This window comes from Rhinolophus hipposideros (genome assembly GCF_964194185.1).
Source record: "Rhinolophus hipposideros genome assembly, chromosome: X".
Classification (NCBI taxonomy): domain Eukaryota; kingdom Metazoa; phylum Chordata; class Mammalia; order Chiroptera; family Rhinolophidae; genus Rhinolophus; species Rhinolophus hipposideros.
The window spans coordinates 24,147,356-24,166,812 of NC_138046.1; the positions used below are offsets into that span (position 1 = coordinate 24,147,356).

Below are 19,457 nucleotides of genomic sequence, written 5' to 3' on the forward strand. Positions count from 1 at the left end.
ACAACCCTGATTCCAGGGTAGGTCCTCTTTTTGCCTTTAATGGGAAACACAGGTAGCCACAGTGTGCCTTACCTACACCATGAAAAATAACCTCAGACACACAGAATTTACAGAACACTTGCAAGTTTCTAGCACTAATATAACCTTCAAAATAATTCCTTCTGCTCAAGCAGGATCTTCTTGTTTTTGGTACCCCTTCCTGTACTCACTCCAATGTGACATCGGATTCTTTTTTAGGTAGAGAGGTTGGGAGGGGCATTAATGAGGTTGCTTTCCATTCCCAAAGTTATCACTGTAAAGAAACAGACTGTCATGCAGGGAATCTGGTCCCACTCCACGCATAAGAACACAGGACATGGCGAGGCCAAAAAGGAACACCCACAGAGACATAGATAGGGGAGTCATACCACTATAGTCTCGCTGGCAGCTGGGTTGGAGACACAGGAAGCAGGAGCCACATGATGCGCAATCCGCCATCTGCTTCTCTGCCAACCAACCAACCAACCAACACAGCCACGGCTGCTGTATCAGTAGCTAATGGCTAACTGGTTACAACCGATGGCCACCTGATCACAGCTGATGGCCATCTACTACCCGAGCCAGCACCTTTCCACGTGAGGTCGAGAGCCTGGAAACTGCTCTCTGGGGCTCTGTCCCCACACAGACTGTGCCTGGTAGTATATATCATGCTTATTTACACACACATACGGAACAACCATGTTATACAGTAATTGTTGTACCTTTTGCAGCCTAAATACCTGCAGAAAAAAAAGCTCTCCCAGGGGAAAGTAGGCACAACCCTGCCAGCCCTTAAATTTCTGAATGGCTACAATTTCTACAGTTTAAATGGTTAACAAAGTCTGTTTCCCCCACAAAAGCCAGGGTTTGTACTTTATCTCTCTCAGCACCTTAAAACAATATTAGAGCTCCAATATTAGAGATCATTAAAATTAACCCAGGACTCAAGAAGGGCAACCTTCATTTAGGGGAAAACATTTCACCTGTGCTGTTCTGGAAACCAGCACAATGCTGAGAGCAGGCATTTATTTTGACTAGTTTTCCTCTAACGATTTCTCTAAAGCACACTTGAGGTGCCTCCTCCCAGACACAGGCCCAGGTGAACAAGTGCTCACAATGACTTTAAATGATATTTATTGACTGCCTACCATGTGAAAAAGCCCTGCGACCCGATTCCTTGTCTTTGTGGAGGTCCCTAAAGAAATGATTCCGTGTGTCTCAGTATGTCTCACGATCTAAAGATAGCAAGGGAGACGGCTATCTGGTTTCCTCATCTGTGGAATGGGAAACATAGGCTATACACTCCATCCCTTGCCCCAGCTCTGAAGTGCTCAGATTCCATCCCCAAGGCTCTGTAATGGGCCCACCAAAACATGGAATCAGCCCCTTCTTTCACATCCTTGTAGGTCCAACTACCTCCTACTTTAAACGTCCTGCTCCAGCCAGGCCAGTTGTGCCCTTGGCCTGTGGCTCCTGAGGCTCTGCTCAGTGAGCATACACAACACTGGAAACTCAGATATACGTGGCAGTGAGGGTACAAAGAGCAAAAAGAGCATCAGCCAGGGAAGTGGGCAAGAATTTGGGCTCAGGAGTCACGCAGACCTGACAGACACTAACTAGCTCTGGAATTTTAGGACAGTTAAATAGCATCTGTTAACTGAATACCCTTATCTTTATAATAACAGTAACAATAATAGCAACTACCATTTGTTGAGTATTATATTCCAAGATAGATTGAAGATATATATATATATATATATCTTAAATATATATATAAAATCATTTTAGCTTCATTGAGACCACATGGTTTCCCCCACGTTGTAAATGAGAAAAACAGAAGCACAGAGAGATTAAGTGATTTGCCCAAGCTGGCACAGCTAGTAACTGCCAAGGCTGAAATTTGAACCCAGGCACTCGGGCTCTAGAGTAGCACTAACAGAAATATAATGTAAGTCACATTTGTCGTTTTAAATCTTCTAATAGCCACATTAAAAATGAAAAGATACAAGTGAAATTAAATTTAACAATATATTTTATTTAACTCAATATATTAAAAATATTATTTGAACATATAATCGGGGTAAATAATAATTCATGAGACATTTTATCTTCCTCTCAGTCTTGGTATTAGCACATGTGCTTAAAAACACTTCAAACACTTCTTACTTTCGACTAGACACATTTCTAAAGGCTCAGTCTCCATCTGTGGGCTGGTGGCTATATTGGACAGTGCAGTACTGTTCCTAAAATGGAGCCATTGGCACCCATTAATGGGGTTCTATGAGAAATCATCTAGCAGAGTGCCTAGCACAATGTAAGCACCCACTAAATCATAACATTTATTAGTAGGTCCTCTATGTGCTGTATGTTCCTGTCAGAATGCATCCTACCCTCCCTATCACACACTTAAATCTTTTCTATCCTTTAAGCTTGATCAGTTTTCTCCTACTCCATGAAGCCTTCCTTGATTACCATAGCACACATTAAACTCTCTGCATGCTGACTCATTTTGCACTTAGACTCTGTATGACACAATCAGCCCCTCACTATACTCTACCTTTACCCCCTCACTGAATTGTGGTTCTGCTCCCCAAGTAAATTGTAAGCTCTTTGAGAGCACGTGCCCATATACATATGGCTGCCTCACTATTGTGCCCACAGCTCAAATTATGGCAATTTGGGGGTCACCCAGCGTTGGTACATTGATCATGGATTGATTAAACATCTGTCTTGTAACCTAAAGCCAAACCCTTCAATTCTAGGCCTAAAAGAATATTATATCCCCAACTTGTGCTTGCCTGTTCCTGAATTCAATGTCATGAAGATTCCAGTTTTATTACTGTCTAGTTGAGACTTTGGACATGCAGTGTTTTGTAGTGAATTCACTTTCCAATAAAAAGACAGGACAGAAACAATAAATTCCTAGGACAAAAGATACTAAGGATGCTCATTTTAAGAGCAAGACATTAACCATGGTAGTCTCAGTGGTGGCACTTAGACATTTCCCAAGCCCCTTCCTGTCCCCTGGAGGTTGAAGTTTACCACTCCTCATCTCTGCCCACTCTTTTGGAGGAAGGAAGAAAACCAACCCCTCTCCTTGGCTGCCCCTAATACTTCCCCCAGAGGATGACAGTTGGGCAGGGGCCTGACACTTAGAAGCACTCAGGAAGTTGAGAAGCACCGTGCGGAGAGGGAGGAGTCCCTGGATGGGAAGTCAGGAAGCCTGAATTTGTTAATCAGTGGCAGAGCTGCTCTCCATGTGACATGGGCAGCTCATATCCCTTCATGGGGCCTCAGCTACCTCATCTACATACTAAAGAGGGTTTTCTGTAGAAGTTCTTTCCACTCAAAAACACACTGAGTATTAATGAACCGAGACTCAGAAAATAATTTCAGGATGCAAAAAAATTTCAGGGGGCAGTGTAAGCTGTGAAACTTTTCATGCTGCCAAGCAGTTGATTGAACTCTGGGTGAAGGCTGGTAACTACGGGTCATAAAGCTTGGAATTTCACATCTTGTTAAAAAAAATCAGCTTTTTCACTGTTTGCAAAAGTCCTTAGATGTATGTATTTTGGAACCTATTAGGCTTTGGGAAGGAAGAGAGTTAGATTTCTTCTTTAAAAAGTAAATATCACCAGTACTTATTGTGTGAAGAATTCTACATTGAGTTTGAATTTACGGATATTAGAAATCTTCTTTTCTTCCTTTGCAACAAAGAAGGAAACATCATTTTCCTGCTTTTTAAAAGTAACAAGAGAAGAATGGCATAGAAAAATGTTCTTCTGCTTAATGAAATCCGTTTGTGCTCTGTTGAATTTTCCCCTACAGTACACACAGATAGGTTAACCTTCAGTTAACCAGAGGGGGAAAATTAATTAATTAAGATGTTAATTAAGGTATTACCTTATGTGCACAGAACTGCTCCTTCGGGTCAGGTGTGAAGAATAGAAGAACATCTCTGCAAGGATAACTGAATAGCTTGTTTGGTGGGTATGAGGCCTTTTCCAAGTTGGTTTTATTATGTCCAGTATTTCCCTGGGATGGTTATGTCCTGCTAAAGACTCTAGTCAATCCATTCAAAGAACCACTGAGAGTCTTGGTTGTCTTATAGATCAGTGAGTTCCCAGTGATTGGTCCTGCTCCCCACATCAGGCTGCCCAGAAGAGGCTGGCCAAGTCATGAGCCCGTAGCATCAACTTGAAGAAGAAAGGGAGAGGTTCAGCATCCAGATCATTTAGGTTTTTCTAGTGTTGTGAAGAGAATCAAATGAAATTATGAATGTTACTGTCTTAAGCAACCCATTCTATGTGAAGGTGAAAACTCATTCTTTTCACTAGATAAAGCATGACTACAAAGCCACAAGACTGTTTTGACAAATGCACCCAAAGGAACACATTTAAGTGAGCATCCATCCACTTCAAAGTAGTCCCCTCTCGAAGCCCTACACTTCTTTTATGAGGCTGCTGCCACTGCTGATCACAGTGTTTATAGAACTCCTCTTTGGGGACTGCCAGTTTATGAGTCACACAAGAAAAGCAGTTAAACTGGCAACTAACTCCAGGGCTTGAGGCATCCAATCCCATTGGAGGTATATTTCCCTTTGATTCAATTAACCATACTTTTATTTAGTCTGTGCTCATGTAAGCCATCCTCCTTGCTTTGACCAAGTTGTTTAAATGCAGTAGGAGGATCCATGCAGTAGGAGACACATTAATAGAGGAAGGAGACCAGATCTTTAGCATTAATGACTCAATGTCATATATAACTTCCACTGTTTGGAGAGTATACTTAAGATCATCAACCACAGGTCTTATTTTTCTATCACGCATCATTATTCCCAGAACAAGATATGCAAAGGCTGAACTCAAAAAAACAACAACAATCTAAGCTACAGGCATAATAAAATCTTCACTCCTATGGATTTGGGCTAAGAACTTTTCTTTTTTTTTATAATTTATTGGGGTGACATTTGTTAGTAAAATTACATAGATTTCAGGTTTACAATTCTGTATTACATCATCTATAAATCCCACTGTGTGTTCACCACCCAGAGTCAGTTCTCCTTCCATCACCATATATTTGATCCCCCTTACCCTCATCTCCCACCCCCCACCTCCCCCTTACCCTCTGGTAACCACTAAACTATTTGTTTCTTAAATTAACTTTTTATTGATCGCTCCTATGACCTTAACTGGTACAGTTTTGCTGGCCTTCTTCCATAAAAAAGAGGCTTTGATATTTATTTCCCCCTTGAGTAGTGCAGGAAAAACCTTATCGTGGCCTTTCACGAACCAGTAGCCTTAAAATAAATGTTTACAGCATTATCCTCATAACTTTGCTCAGGCAAAGTTCACTGGATGGAAATGGTCATCCTTAGGACTTGTCTAAGGAATGCAACGAGGAGCTGAGACTTGCTCTTGGGAGCTCAGTTGGCTTGTCCACACTTTGGGTACTTCCTGGGATTTCGGAGAGACTTTTGATCTCTGAAGCCACATGCATTGGACAGTGGTTCTCAAACTCGACCATACACATGCACCAGAATTTCCTGGTATTTTCAGCAGTCTAATGGTTCACTAACCCTCCTGAGGGTTAGTGAGCTCTTTCAGGCCTGGTTGATTTGCTGTCTTAGGTAATCAACAGACATAAAGCCAGAGTCTACTAAAAATATAGGCTTTCAGCCCAGGAATATTCCTTGCACTTAGGTTGATTCCCAAGAGCTATTGGCAATTTGTGACTTGTGAGCAAATCCTTGCCTCTGTCAGGGTTTGATTTCCCCACCTCTAAAGTAAAGGGCTTGACCTAGATGTTTTGTCACCTCAAAGATTTCTTCTTATTCTGACAGTCTAGGATTGCATGACTTAGAACTGAGATACGTATTGCAGGGCAATCTGTTAAAAAAAAATAAAAAAAAAATACGGTTCTCGCTTTTATCCATTTACTTACATTTAATATCTTTAAACTTCCCAGCCTTCATTACCATTGGGCTGCTATACCGAAAGTCAGGAACAACTACTAAATATTATTCAATCTTCTTCATAGCTAGATTTCCCTAAAATGTTCCATAACATGTATAAAATGGTATGTCTGTTATTTAATACTGACATCTAGTGGCTTTAAACTAGCTATTTTTTTTATTTATTTATTAGTTTCAGGTGTACAAGACAAGGTAATACTTAGACGTTCATCATTTATATCCCTCACACTGTGAACCCCCCTCCCCCCATCCACTATCCCTCCGACCTCACACTGAACCATCACATTATATATATAAAATTATAGTTGGCATTCATTAATGTTTAGCTTCTGGTGTACAATGCCATGATCAGGTATCCACAGTATCCCTGAGGTGGTCTCCCAAATAGGACGCATGTCCATCGGATACCCAACAAAATCTTTACAACATTATTGAATACCTTCCCCAAATTAATTTTCAAAAAAACCCTGAGGCCATCTTGTGGTTACCAGCTGCTTCCAGATCCCTTCACCTTTCCCCTCATCCCCAACCCCCCCCACACACCCATCTAACAACTCTCGGTTTTTTCTTTGTTAGACTAGCTATTTCTGTGACTACCAGCATGAACTGTCCATTTATGCTAAGAGAACAAATCCATGTACTTGTTCCCAGCTTTCTGCAGATGGAAGTATCATTTAATGTTGATACAAAAAAAGAAAAAATATATGCACTTTCCTATTAGCTCATCCTAAGCTTTGCTGCTTCTGCTGCAGACGTTCATTCAACAACCTTTTATTAATCTCTTATTTTATGTCAAACATTCTGCTAGGCCCAGAGGAGTTTACATTGATAAATGATACACAGCCCCTACCCTCCCAAAGCTCATAGTACAATGGAGGAAGCACACAAATCACTAGACAATCTCAGCACATTGTGATAAATGCTATAATGGGAGAACACCAACGCAGTTGGAACAGAGGAATGCCAGGGTAGTTGACTGCCCAGGAAGTTCAAGGAAGTTTTCATGGAGGAGGCAATCTTTGAGTTTTGAAGGACTTTTCCAGATAACCTACAAAGGACAGATAGAAATGATTCAAAAGAGTAGGCACTCCATATACAAAGGAAAGGGGCCTGTAGGATCATTGCCTGGTTCCAATTTGGAAAATCAACATTACTTTTACTTACCTGGCATAGAGTATTGAGCAGGATTTCTCAAACTTGGCACTATTGTTATTTGGTTCGATAATTCTTTGTCTGCATTGTAGCATGTTCAGCATCATACTGGGACTCGACCCACTAGATACCAATAGAACCTGCACCCCCCCACACCCAGTTGTGACAACCAAATGTCTCCAGATATTGCCAAATGTGCTAGAGTCAGGGGCAGGGAAGGGGAGATGCAAAATCACTCATGGTTGACAAAGACTTGTGTAGAGGGACCTTGATAGAGATAAGGGTGGAGAGAAAGAAAGTTGGTTGTCAGGTCCCACAAGGCTGTGTCTAGCATATGGAGGAGCTTGGACTTCACAGTTGATAGAGAGCTATCGTGAGGTCTTAACTAGGGAATGACAGGTGGGATGTGTGCCATATGGGGGTGCAAAATGTATGTGAGACTGGAAGCAGGGAGGTGGGCCAGACCACTGCTGCAGTGATCCAGTAGGGCACTGCCTCACCCCAGGCAGTGGTAAAAAGGATGAATGTGAGAGCTATTAAGAACTAGAATCAGCGGGCTTGCGGAAAGTTCAGATGGTAGTGGTGAGCAAGATAGAGGAGTCACGATGGACCCCAGGTTTCTTGCTCAGATAACTCTTTCATTGGTTGTCATTGCTGTTTCCTCAGTTACTTATCAATGACATGGAAAATTTAGCCTAGACTTGCACAGAGTACCAAATCTTTCACTGTGTTCTGTCGATAATGGCACCAGGGTATACAGAGGTACTAAACAATGATCATTAAATGAACGCAGGTAATTGATGGGGAGTCATGACTCCGATTTAAAGATGTGATTTCTGGTCATCTAAATTAAGTGACACATTTGATGTGTCACTTAAGATATTTCTGTCCAATTACTACTAACTGAAACAAGCTGAGTGTGATTTTCCTGTGGCTGAACTTGACCCACTCATTTAAAATTAAATCAGTCCATTCAGCAGCACCCTTTGGTTTTATGTCAGCCTGAAGGGAGATTTCCAGCAGCTACCCCACACCTGCTGTCACTTGCATCTTCTTTGTTTGATCAGTGCCTGGATATGGGCATTGCCAAAAGGAATAGCAAGATATAGTGAAGATAGTGGGGGTATAATCAGAATCCAGATGTGTTCTAACAGGCTTAGACTTATTCTAACAAGAAGAAATTAAAGCCACAAATAAACCGCAACTGACCAGGACAAGGTAGATTGGGTTTCAAAATGGCATTCGTATGTGTAAGTGAATGAAATAATTTAATTGACTCTGTCAGTGGTGTGGCATATCTGCCAAAAAGGCCACTGTGATATGAGGCCATATTAAGAAAAATGGTGTCAAGAATGAGGTAAGCGATAGACTGTCCCTACTGTTACTTGTCACACTGTACCTGGAGGGCATGTTCCAATAAAGTAGGATATATTCAGAGGCAAACGAGAGGACAGTGAGGTGACGTGAAGCAATGTAGAGAATAGTTAAAAACCGTATTTAGCATAAAGAAGAGAAAACTTGGGGTATTAAATGCTGTCTTTTTCATTAAAAATTATTTTTTATTTCTCCATATCATATTAATCTGGGCATAAAGATAAGGTCAAAATAATAACAAAAAAATTGTCTTGTTCTCTGATCATATCTTGGCCTAAACCCTGGACGTAACTCTTTCTTCGTTTAGGAGGTGCTCCTATCCCTCTGGCAAACTGACCTTCAGTAGTCCACTCCACTGACTTCATAGGTCCTGCCTGGATCTGACTGAACCCTAAAATCAGGCACACTTAAAACTGGCATAAAACTAACCATACATGGAGCTGTTGTGTAAGGTTCTGATCAGAAAGAGAGGAACGCCCAAATAATAATAGTTAACATTCGTTAAGAGCTTCTTATACGAAAGACATCATTCTGACTCTTTATATGAATTAATTTTATCCTCGCAACATCTCTATGAGGTAAGTAGTAGGATTATTCCCAATGTACAAAGGAGAAAACAGGACCAGAGAAGTCGAGTAACCTGTTTCAGGGCATAGAGCAGAGTGGTGGAACAAACTCCGACAGTCTGATTCCAGGGCCCACTTTTCTAGCCACCACACTTACTGCTTCCCTAAGCTGAGCTCTAAAGGACCCTTAGCTCTGACCTTCTGTGTCTCTCTGGTTCTCAAAAGCAGAAGTTGTTTCTGGGCAATAAGGCATTCACTCTTAGGGATCTTCCTCTCCCTCAGACACTATCCCTGGTTGCTCTTGGATCCAGCCAATTCAGTCGGGGTCAATCCTTCTCTGAAAGCCCTCTGTGGCCCCATCCTTCTTGTATAGATGTTCACATTCTTTATAAGAGGCAGGGTTGCATAGTGGTCAAAAAGTGGTCTCTGAATCCAGGCTACCTGGGCTCAAACCGCAACTCTGTCACTTCTTAGATATATGGCCTTAGGCAAATTATTTATCACCCCCCCACGCCTCACTTTCCTTGTCCATAAATGAGGACAATAATAACATGCAATCTACAGGCTGTTATAAGGATTAAGGGAGTTAATATATGTAACACACTTAGAACAGAACTTGGCAGATAATAAACATTAAATTTGCATTAATATTTTCATAATTTAAAGTAATCTTGTTACTATTTACTCAAACTGGTATTAGGATGCTTTGATTATTAAGTACCAGGGTGGCTGTACTACTGTTTGAGGTGTAGAAATCTACCAGTTTTTTCATATCATTATGGACATATATATATATATATATATATATATATCAGGGATGCCAAAAAAATGTATACAGGTGGACACTTTGGTTAATGTTGTTCAAGCAGTAGTTCGCCGTAATCAGAAGTGTCTGGACGTTGATGGTAACCACTTTGAGCACCTCTTGTAATTGCAGAAGTTGTACGTGACTTGTATTCATCTTTATATATTTTATAAGTATATTATAAAATATATAAAATATATATATTATATAATATATATTAAATATATTATATATATTAAATATATTATATATATTAAATATATTATATATATTATATATTATATTATATATATATAATATATATATATTATATATATATTATATATATATATAATATATATATAAATATATTATATATATTATAAAATATATATATATATTATATAATATATATTATATATATATATTATATATATATATATAATATACATGTATATATATAAAAACACAGGAAGATAAAAATAAATCATCTACAAAACCCACATGAAAGGTTTCCATAAGTCTTGCAACAGTTGGGCCAAGTTTAAAGATCACTGCTTAGATTGGTTTAAAGCCCTTCACTGTGAACATTCTAATGGAGGTGCTTATAAAGGGAGCATAAGGAATGGTCTATGGCTGTGTGTGTGTGTGTGTGTGTGTGTGTGTGTGTGTGGTCACTGGAATCATGGCCTTTCATCTACTTGATGGATGTGAATAAGAGGAGTTAGTTCAGGCTTAAGGAAGGCACACAGATGATGAAGCCCTTGTCTTCAGTCTTGCCTGTGCCAATCTCTACCATGTGATACTGGGTTCTTGGTCCTTAGCCTGACATTCATGGGCCACATCCTATGTCCTGATCAAACCCACCTTGTACTCTATACCCTTCTTACCCTTTCTTTTGCCTAGGATTTTCTTACTCATATCCTAATAAAATCTGAACCTGTGTGTGTCTCAAGGCCCAGATTTAAACCGATTTCCTTCGTGAAGCTTGTCCAAGCCCTTCGACCTGCTACATTCTCCTCCTTTTTTGTGCTATGCCTACCTCTCTTAGGCATATTTTCACTTTTTAACTTTGGGGTGATTACAGAGAATTTCCCTCTAGCCCAGGCTCTCAAACGCATTATTTTTTGTTTTGTGTATTTGTTTATTTTGTTCTTTAGATCCCACATGTAAGTGAGATCATATGGCATTTGTCTTTGTCTGAGTTATTTCACTTACCATAACATCCTCTAGATTCATTCATGTTGTCACAAATGGTAAGATTTCATCCTTTTTTATGGCCGAGTAATATTCCATTGTCAATATGTACCACTTCTCCTTTATCCAGTTGTCTATTGATGGGCACTTGGGTTGTTTCCATCTCTTGGCTATTGCAAATAGTGCTGCAGTGAACATAGAGGTGAATATATCTTATCAAATTAGTGTTTTGGATTTTTTTCAGATAAATAACCAGAAGTAGAATTTCTGGGTCATTAGGTAGTTTTATTCTTAGTTTTTTGAGGAACTTCCGTACTGTTTTCCATAGCGGCTGCACCAATTTGCAATCCCACCAACAGTGCATGATAGTTCCACTTTCTCTACATCCTCGCCAACACTTGTTTGTTGATTTACTGATGATAGCCATTCTGTCAGGTGTGAGATGATATCTCATTGAGGTTTTAATTTGCATTTCTCTGATGATCAGTGATGTTGAGTACTTTTTCATATGTCTATTGACCATATGTATGTCCTTTTTGGAGAAATATCTACTCAAGTCCTCTGCCAAGTGTTTAATAGGATTTTTTTGGTTTGTTTTTTTGGGTTTGTTTTTTTTTTTTTGGGGGGGGGGCTGTTGAGTTGTATGAGTTCTTTATACATTTTGGATATTAACCCATTCTCAGATGTATCATTGGCAAATATCTTCTCCCATTTTGTAACTTCCATACTGTTTTCCATAGCGGCTGCACCAATTTGCAATCCCACCAACAGTGCATGATAGTGCATTTAGTAGGCTTTAAACACTGCCTTTAAATATCTGAAACCACATGTATGAAATTAAAAACCAACCCCTGAGTAGGTCCTCACAGTCTGAAAATACCACTTTTTGTCGACAAGTCCACATCTTTATCTTAATCCCAGATCACTGTCTGAGTACTAGATCTATCCAGTCAACTCTCATTTTGGATGTCCCACAGGCACTTCAAACCTCTGCCAGAGACCTAGGAAGCATCCTTAACTCCTCCTGCTTCCTCTCACCTACATTCATTTCGTCACCAAGTCTTGTTAATTCTACCTCTCAGATAACTGTCTAGTTGGTACCCTTCTTTGATCTTGTTTTCTACAGTAACCTCACTTAATTTCCTTAATTCCATCTTTACACACCACACACAGTGATCATTCTAAAACACAGATCTCATCATGTTACTTCCCTGCCTAAAATCCTTTAAGGCTTCTCTGTTGCCCTAAATTCTTAAATATGGTACCTGAGGTCTTCCACAACCAGGCTCATTACCACTTCTTCATCCTCAATTCCTGCCACTGCCCCGTAATTCCCAGTAAGATGTTTTCAATGCACTTTCTCCACACACAACAGGCTAGTTTATGCCTTTGGGCCTTTGTTCATGCTGATCTTTCTGCTTCATTCTCCTTTCCTCTCTTCTTGCCTCATTTAATTCTTACTTGTTTTTCAAAATAAAGCTACAGAAACTCTTCCTTTATCATCAGGTAAGGCTAAGAAGCACTGCAAGTGCTTTCATTGTGCCTGTACTTGCTCCATCATTAACAGCACATTATACTGAAATGCTCTCCTGAGGTATCCGCGTCTTATCCTCGTTGGTGTCCTCAGTTCCTGTCTCAGTGCCAGGCACAGATTCGTTGCTTGAACTGAACTGACCACTGGAAAAGTGCCACCCATGTTCCTGTGCCTCTTTGATTCCCAAATCACATTCTCATCAGGTTGGGCTTTCACATCCTCACTTGCTCTGGAGAGAAGACTGCTTCTCTGATATTTCCCTAACAACTCTTCACTCAGAAGCATGAGCATCCTGGATCATTTGCCCCACTGACCTTCCCAGGTGTTATCCTTACCTGCCTTCTCACCTCCAACATACTACACAATTCAGGAGGACTCTGGATACTCCTGGAGACCTGCCCTTCAGCAGATCTTTCTTTTAACATATGAGATCCTTTTTTAAGCAGCATCAAGTGTTTCCAGTTGTGGCAGTCTGGGCCACTGGGCCTATTTTCTGTGGAAGAAGAGGCTGTTAGCAATCACTGAATCACTAGAGCCATCTGGATATAGGATAGCTGTTATCATCAGGGCAGTGTTTGTATATACGAGTGCATGCATGTGAACACGTAGGCTCCTCTAATTTCTCCGTTGACATGATAATCCCTACAGTGTAGACACCGAGGCTGCCCACACTGGTCTGCCCTCCTCTCACACGGGCACTAGGAGACCTTCAGGTGAAAGGAGTCACACATCCAGAACACAAGAGACTCTCTGCATGTCTATCTTTGCCTTTCTGTGGGGCCTCCTGTCTCTCTCCATATGGGAATGGAGCTTACAAAACATTGAATCTGACACTAACCCTGGTGGTTACGATCTATCTGCTCTGAAACAAGGAAGAGTTCTCAGAAAGGAGAGCCTGAGACTTGCACTGGGGTGCACTCTAGGATTTACCAGAAGATGTCACTGTAGACTTAAACCAGCTAAACAAATTAAGGCAGGAGGACTGTCAGCTAAGCATGAAGGTGACTCCATTATGGGGATTTAAAACACCCAGCAGCCCCCATTATAATGCATGTCTAGAAAAGCTGGTTGAAAGAGTAATCCAAATGTGTCACTGGACTTCATAAATTTCTTTTTTTCCCAAATAATCAGACTAATTGCCACTAAGCTATTGCCTCAGGCCTAGAATATAAAGGCTTGATAAATATGTATTGAATAAATGAATGAATCAATCAATCATGCGAAAACTGGGAGTGGAAGGAGGGAGCCCATGGGAATAGTAGTCACCTTTGTTGGTAAAGGCTGCTGGGAAACAAAAGTTGCTACTCATTAGCAGTGGTTCCTCACTGAAATGAATTTTAGTGACACCAGCAAAGTCAGAAAGATCCTAAGAAAAGCGGTGAGATAGGTGAAGGTGGTCTTAGCCCTTTGTCCATCCTTATTCCCAGATGCTTTTCCTGTGCCCCATGCTCGTGTATCGCAGAAAAACATATAAGGTGATTTAAAATAAAAAAAAACTTTCTGTGATTTTTGGCAAGACACTTAAAAGATTATCCAGAGTTTTTATATGATGAAGCATGTCCTTCCCAGTTCCTAACTCTCTTTCCCCACTTCTCCAGAATAGTTCATTAAATAAGCAATTAAAGGAGTTACTGAGATTCTGCTTTGTGTCCGGTATAAAGGCCAAGGTACAAAGCTGGAATGGGTGGGATGGGAGTTGTAGAAGAATAACACAGAGCCCCCGTCCCGGAAAACATAGTTTAAGCAGAAACATAAATAAGTAATTGCAATTCAGTATCAAAAGTGTTTTAACACAGGCTAAGTGTGGAAGTACTATGGTGACACAAGGAAGAGGTGATGGCTGGCAGCAAGGGATAGGGTAAATTTTCTCAGAGGAGAGATAGTACTTAGATTAGAACCTGAAAGATGAGTAGAGTTTTCCAGTTAAAGAAGGAAGGTCACAGAAGGCAGAGGAAACTCCATGCACAGAACAGAGGCATACAGGATAGCTCCCACAGTTCCCGAGTTGCTCAAAACCCAAGACTTGGGAGAAATGCTTCCTCCGAGGACATCAGCCAACAGACTCAGCCATTCGGATCGTTGAGGTGGTTCCTTCTGGCAACCTGTACATGTGTACAGAGCCACCACCTCTTTACATGGGAATAATAAACTTCAGAAAATCTTCAAGCCATTCCCCAGATTTCTTTTAAGAAACTAAATGCTAATGTTTAGTGTTTTTTGCTGTTTTCCTTCCACAATATGCCCTTCCATGACCTCATCTTTCATCTACTGAACCTGAGCGGAAACCCATTTCTTGTTTTAAAATCCCACTCCAGGGTTGTTTCTCCCCTTGAGAATGCATGATCACATCATAGGCCTTAACATTTCTGGGGTGTGGTACGTGTGTGTGCACCTGCTGTGTATGGGTGTGTGTGGGTGTATGGTTTAAATGTTTGCTAGTCTGCTATTTGAGCAAAGAACTTTATCAGTGTGCAGCTTTATAGTGAAGATAGCTGCATAGCAAAGCCTCCGCTCTTTCTGACATCCAGGTGTCCTTTCAGTATGTAAAGAAAAGGGACATTTTGATGCTGATAGAATTAACTTTCCTATCCTGGGAAAACTATCATGTGAGCAAAAGCTGAAACTAAGGTGGTAGCTTGTGTATATGCCATTGGCAGATACCGTGTCTATTTCAGTCAGTGATTAACCACAATGTTTATTTCTGGAGGCCCTGGCCTGCTCTGCCTATCTCTACATTCCACTTCCATAATGTATGAGCTGTGATGTTATGACAACAGCCAGAATCAAAGATATCATTATCAGACACTTTTTCAATGAGCTTTTGTTTTTGAATAAGACATCCTGATTAGAGTGGATATTGGCAAAATGCTTTTATACATTTAGTAAGAAAGATTAGAATTTGTGTTCACTTATCAATTCCATATCACTTCAATAAAATCACTTCCACTGAGTCTGCATTTCATGATTAGTTAATGGGGGTTTACAGGTTGGGGTATAAAATGGTTACCTACTTAGCAAATGAGGTCATTGGAAGGATTATGTCATTAGTTGGCGAGAGAAATAAAGGGTAAGGGGAAAGAAGGAAGGAAGAATGACAAGTCTGATGTCTTGGGCCTAAACTTTTTATACCAGCAAATTAGGTGGAAGAATAGCTATCTGGACATGCTAGTGGTACTCAGAGAGGGGACTAACAGCACAGTTCACAAGACAAATGCCACTAGATCTCCATCATTCTCCTTTCACCTTTCTTACTGGCCAGTGAACATCACATATGCCGCGCATCTTCCTGATGCCACTTATGTCACCCACATCCCTGACTCTTGGTCTTCGTGCTTTGTCCATAGGAACTTCCACTACATCACCATCCTCCGAGACCCAGTGTCCCGGTACTTGAGTGAGTGGAGGCATGTCCAGAGAGGGGCAACATGGAAAGCATCACTGCATGTCTGCGATGGAAGGCCCCCAACCTCGGAAGAGCTGCCCAGCTGCTACACTGGTGATGACTGGTCTGGCTGCCCCCTGAAAGAGTTCATGGACTGTCCCTATAATCTAGCCAACAACCGCCAGGTGCGCATGCTCTCTGATCTGACTCTAGTAGGCTGCTACAACCTCTCTGTCATGCCCGAAAAGCAAAGAAACAAGGTCCTCCTAGAAAGTGCCAAATCGAATCTGAAGCACATGGCATTCTTCGGCCTCACTGAGTATCAGCGGAAGACCCAGTATCTGTTTGAGAAAACCTTCAACATGAACTTTATTTCGCCATTTACCCAATATAATACCACTAGGGCCTCTAGTGTAGAGATCAGTGAGGAAATCCAAAAGCGTATTGAGGGACTGAATTTTCTGGATATGGAATTGTACAGCTATGCCAAAGACCTCTTTCTACAAAGGTATCAATTTATGAGGCAGAAGGACCATCAGGAAGCTAGGCGAAAGCGTCAGGAACAACGCAAATTTCTGAAGGGAAGGATCCTTCAGACCCATTTCCAGAGCCAGATTCAGGGCCAGAGCCAGAATCCAAGTCAAAATCAGAGTCAGAATGCAAATCTGAATGCAAATCAGAATGTGACTCAGAATCTGATTCAGAATCTGATTCAAAATTTGACTCAGAGTTCAAGTCAGAATTTGAGTCAGAAGGAGAACCAGGGAAGCCAGAAGCAGAACCCAGGCCAAGAGCAAAGCGATAGCAACACCAGCAATGGCACCAATGACTACATAGGCAGTGTAGAGAAATGGCGTTAAATGGCTCCCAAAGGCTTTTGCACAGTTCTCCCAAAGCATCAGTAAAAATATGGCAAATCTTAAAAGATGAGCGTATCCAAACACATCCTGCTTCCTTAAGTGTGGAAGTTAAAAGAAAGTGAAGATGTTGCCTTTACAGTTGCCTTTCAATTAAATGTTATACTGTGCGTGGGTAAAATACATTTCAATATGTAATTAAATTGTCTTTTTTGGTTTGTTGGAATATTTATAAATCCAAACCAGACTCACCAGAAATTGCTGTTTAGATATTTTAAGAAGTTCTTAAATTACAGAGACAAAATGAAAACAAAATGTGGCCATTTAACTTATGGCTAAGAAATGGACTTCAAATTATTTACGATACACTATTAAAACTCAATCTTGGAAACAAACATCCCCCCCCCCCCCGGGGTAAGCATGAATATAAACATAAAAAACCTAAAATTAAACACAAAACCTTTATTTTCTTCTGATTTTAACAAGGAATCTATTTAAACAGAATAAGAAGTGATGGTAAATTTTACCAAAATGTAGAAATTGAAAAATTTCTCTCCCAAGCATGGGTAGTTTTATGTAAAAATACTGGCTTTTTAAGTAGAACAGGACTCATATCTTATTATTGAAGAGATGTTTAAAATTTTAAACTTTTTCTACCTTCTACTGTTCAAAGGTTTTAAACAGGGTGTATCTCATATTAACAAAACACTTTTTTCCAACTGGAATACCAATGTAAAGATTTAATTTCCAGACACTTTCTGGGCACTGTAATTTCAACAATTCTGGAATCTTTTTGGCGCTGCTTCTCATTCATTTTAAGGCTTCTCTGAGTTGTGTTCATTCCAAACTAACCCATTTATAGACTTTTCCTTCGTCATCTAAATGGCGTGTTGCTGAATTTATTGTGATCTATAATCCTGGATTAAAGTCAGGACTTTCTATAGAATTGTCTTATCAATGTTTGTGTAGTGAGGTCCTTATCAAGAAATTCTTGAAGAGGATAATGTGTCTAAAAATATTGCTGAAGTTATTCTTGATCAGATAGAATTGAACCTGAATGTGAATAAATTGTTATTTACTTTTTGTATATTTTTATTGTACTGTTTCCAGTTGGGCTGACTATTTCTAGCCCATTAGTTCTTTTTCGTGTTGACAGATTGTAGACAATTACAAGAGAAAAACAATGGTAGAATAAACATTAGGATAGCCAGAGTTATTCAGTAACACCAAAAGTTGTATCTCAATACTTTGGTTAACCCTCTACAGGTTTTGTTTTAAGAAAGAACAAAAGAAAACTGTTCTGCAGTGAGGTTAAGAATCAGCATATGAATTGAGGAAAGTGATTTAGTATTGTAATTCAATACGTAAATACTTTTAGGGTATTAATTACGAATTGAGCAGGGCAAAAAAAAAGTATGTAACCCACTGCTATGAAGCATCATGATTCCGTCAAGTTTCCATTTTACATGTTTTGCTGTACTTTTGTAAGAACTTACACTACCCCACTGGCTGTTGATCAAACAAGGCAACTGGAAGTGGCATTTGTGTTTTCAGGAAGGCCATGCTCAGAAGTGTGACCATAAAGTCACATCTTGTACAATCTGCTCATTTGCATGATCTAGTTCATCTGTAATAATATGGCCACAAGCTGGAAAAGAAGCTATTTGAGGTCAAAAATAAATATTCTTGACTCTGAGCTTGTATCGATATATGTGAATTTTGCTTTGTCTGACAGTAGCAGTCCTGGGAATTCTGAGAACTGAAAAACTGAAAGGAATTTTTTAAAAAAATCAAACACATCTTGAAGTCAAAGTGTTTTAGAGTGAAACTATTTTGTGTACATTGTGTTTTTAAAATGCAAATTCTGTAGAACACTGTGGTATTTCAATTTGTTTTGTTTTAATTGATGTTTGTTCTTAAAACTGATAGTTACTGTTGGAAAGCAGGATGAAGCCTGAGCCAGTGGAAAAGCTTGTTACAGAAAATCATTGTGTGTTATTGCTGTGGTGTGCATGGTTTGCTGAGATTAAGTGCATTTTCTCTGTCTATAACTGATTATTGTATATAGGAGATGTTATAAATATACGTTTTTGTCAGCATCATGTAAAACCCATGATTTCAACTGTAAACATCTGTCCAATGGTGTGGCTTTAGAAACCATTCACTGATTTTGTGTAATTTAACAATAAATATGAAATAAAGTTTAAATTGCAGGCTCTGAGTAATTTCATGACTTCAGGTTTGCAGCCTCTAGACATTATGCCATCAGAAACAGAATACTCTTTTCTCAAAGAGTTTCCTTTTCTCCTCTTGGCCACCAGATATCACACTAAAATGGACTTAGCTTTGGGTGTTTCTTTCTGGGAGTTCACACTTTTCTCTTTTGAGTAAAACAAAGTTGTTGATGAAAGCCAAGGTTTGGTTATGTATCCTAGTCAGCTCGGACTGCTATAACAAAATACCATAAACTGGGTGGCTTATCAACAGAAACTTATTTCTCACAGTTCTAGAAGCTGAAAAGTCGAGATTGAGGTGCCAGCCTGGTCAGAGTCTGGTGAGGACCCTCCTCTCCATTGCAGAATGCTGTCTTCTTGCTGTGTCCCCACATGGTAGAAAGCA

At 40.0% G+C, this 19,457-nt stretch overlaps 1 protein-coding gene across 3 annotated transcripts in view; it reads left to right on the forward strand.

Moving 5' to 3' along the window:
• HS6ST2 (heparan sulfate 6-O-sulfotransferase 2) overlaps positions 1-19,050 on the forward strand; it is a 365,879-nt gene extending 346,829 nt beyond the window's left edge. For all 3 annotated transcript variants that reach the window (XM_081043932.1, XM_081043934.1, XM_081043933.1), the window contains exon 3: positions 15,944-19,050. In XM_081043932.1, coding sequence (XP_080900058.1) covers positions 15,944-16,841 — 898 coding nt within the window. In that variant the 3' untranslated portion in view covers positions 16,842-19,050. The remainder of the gene's footprint in view (positions 1-15,943) is intronic.
• The last annotated feature ends 407 nt before the right edge of the window (positions 19,051-19,457 follow it).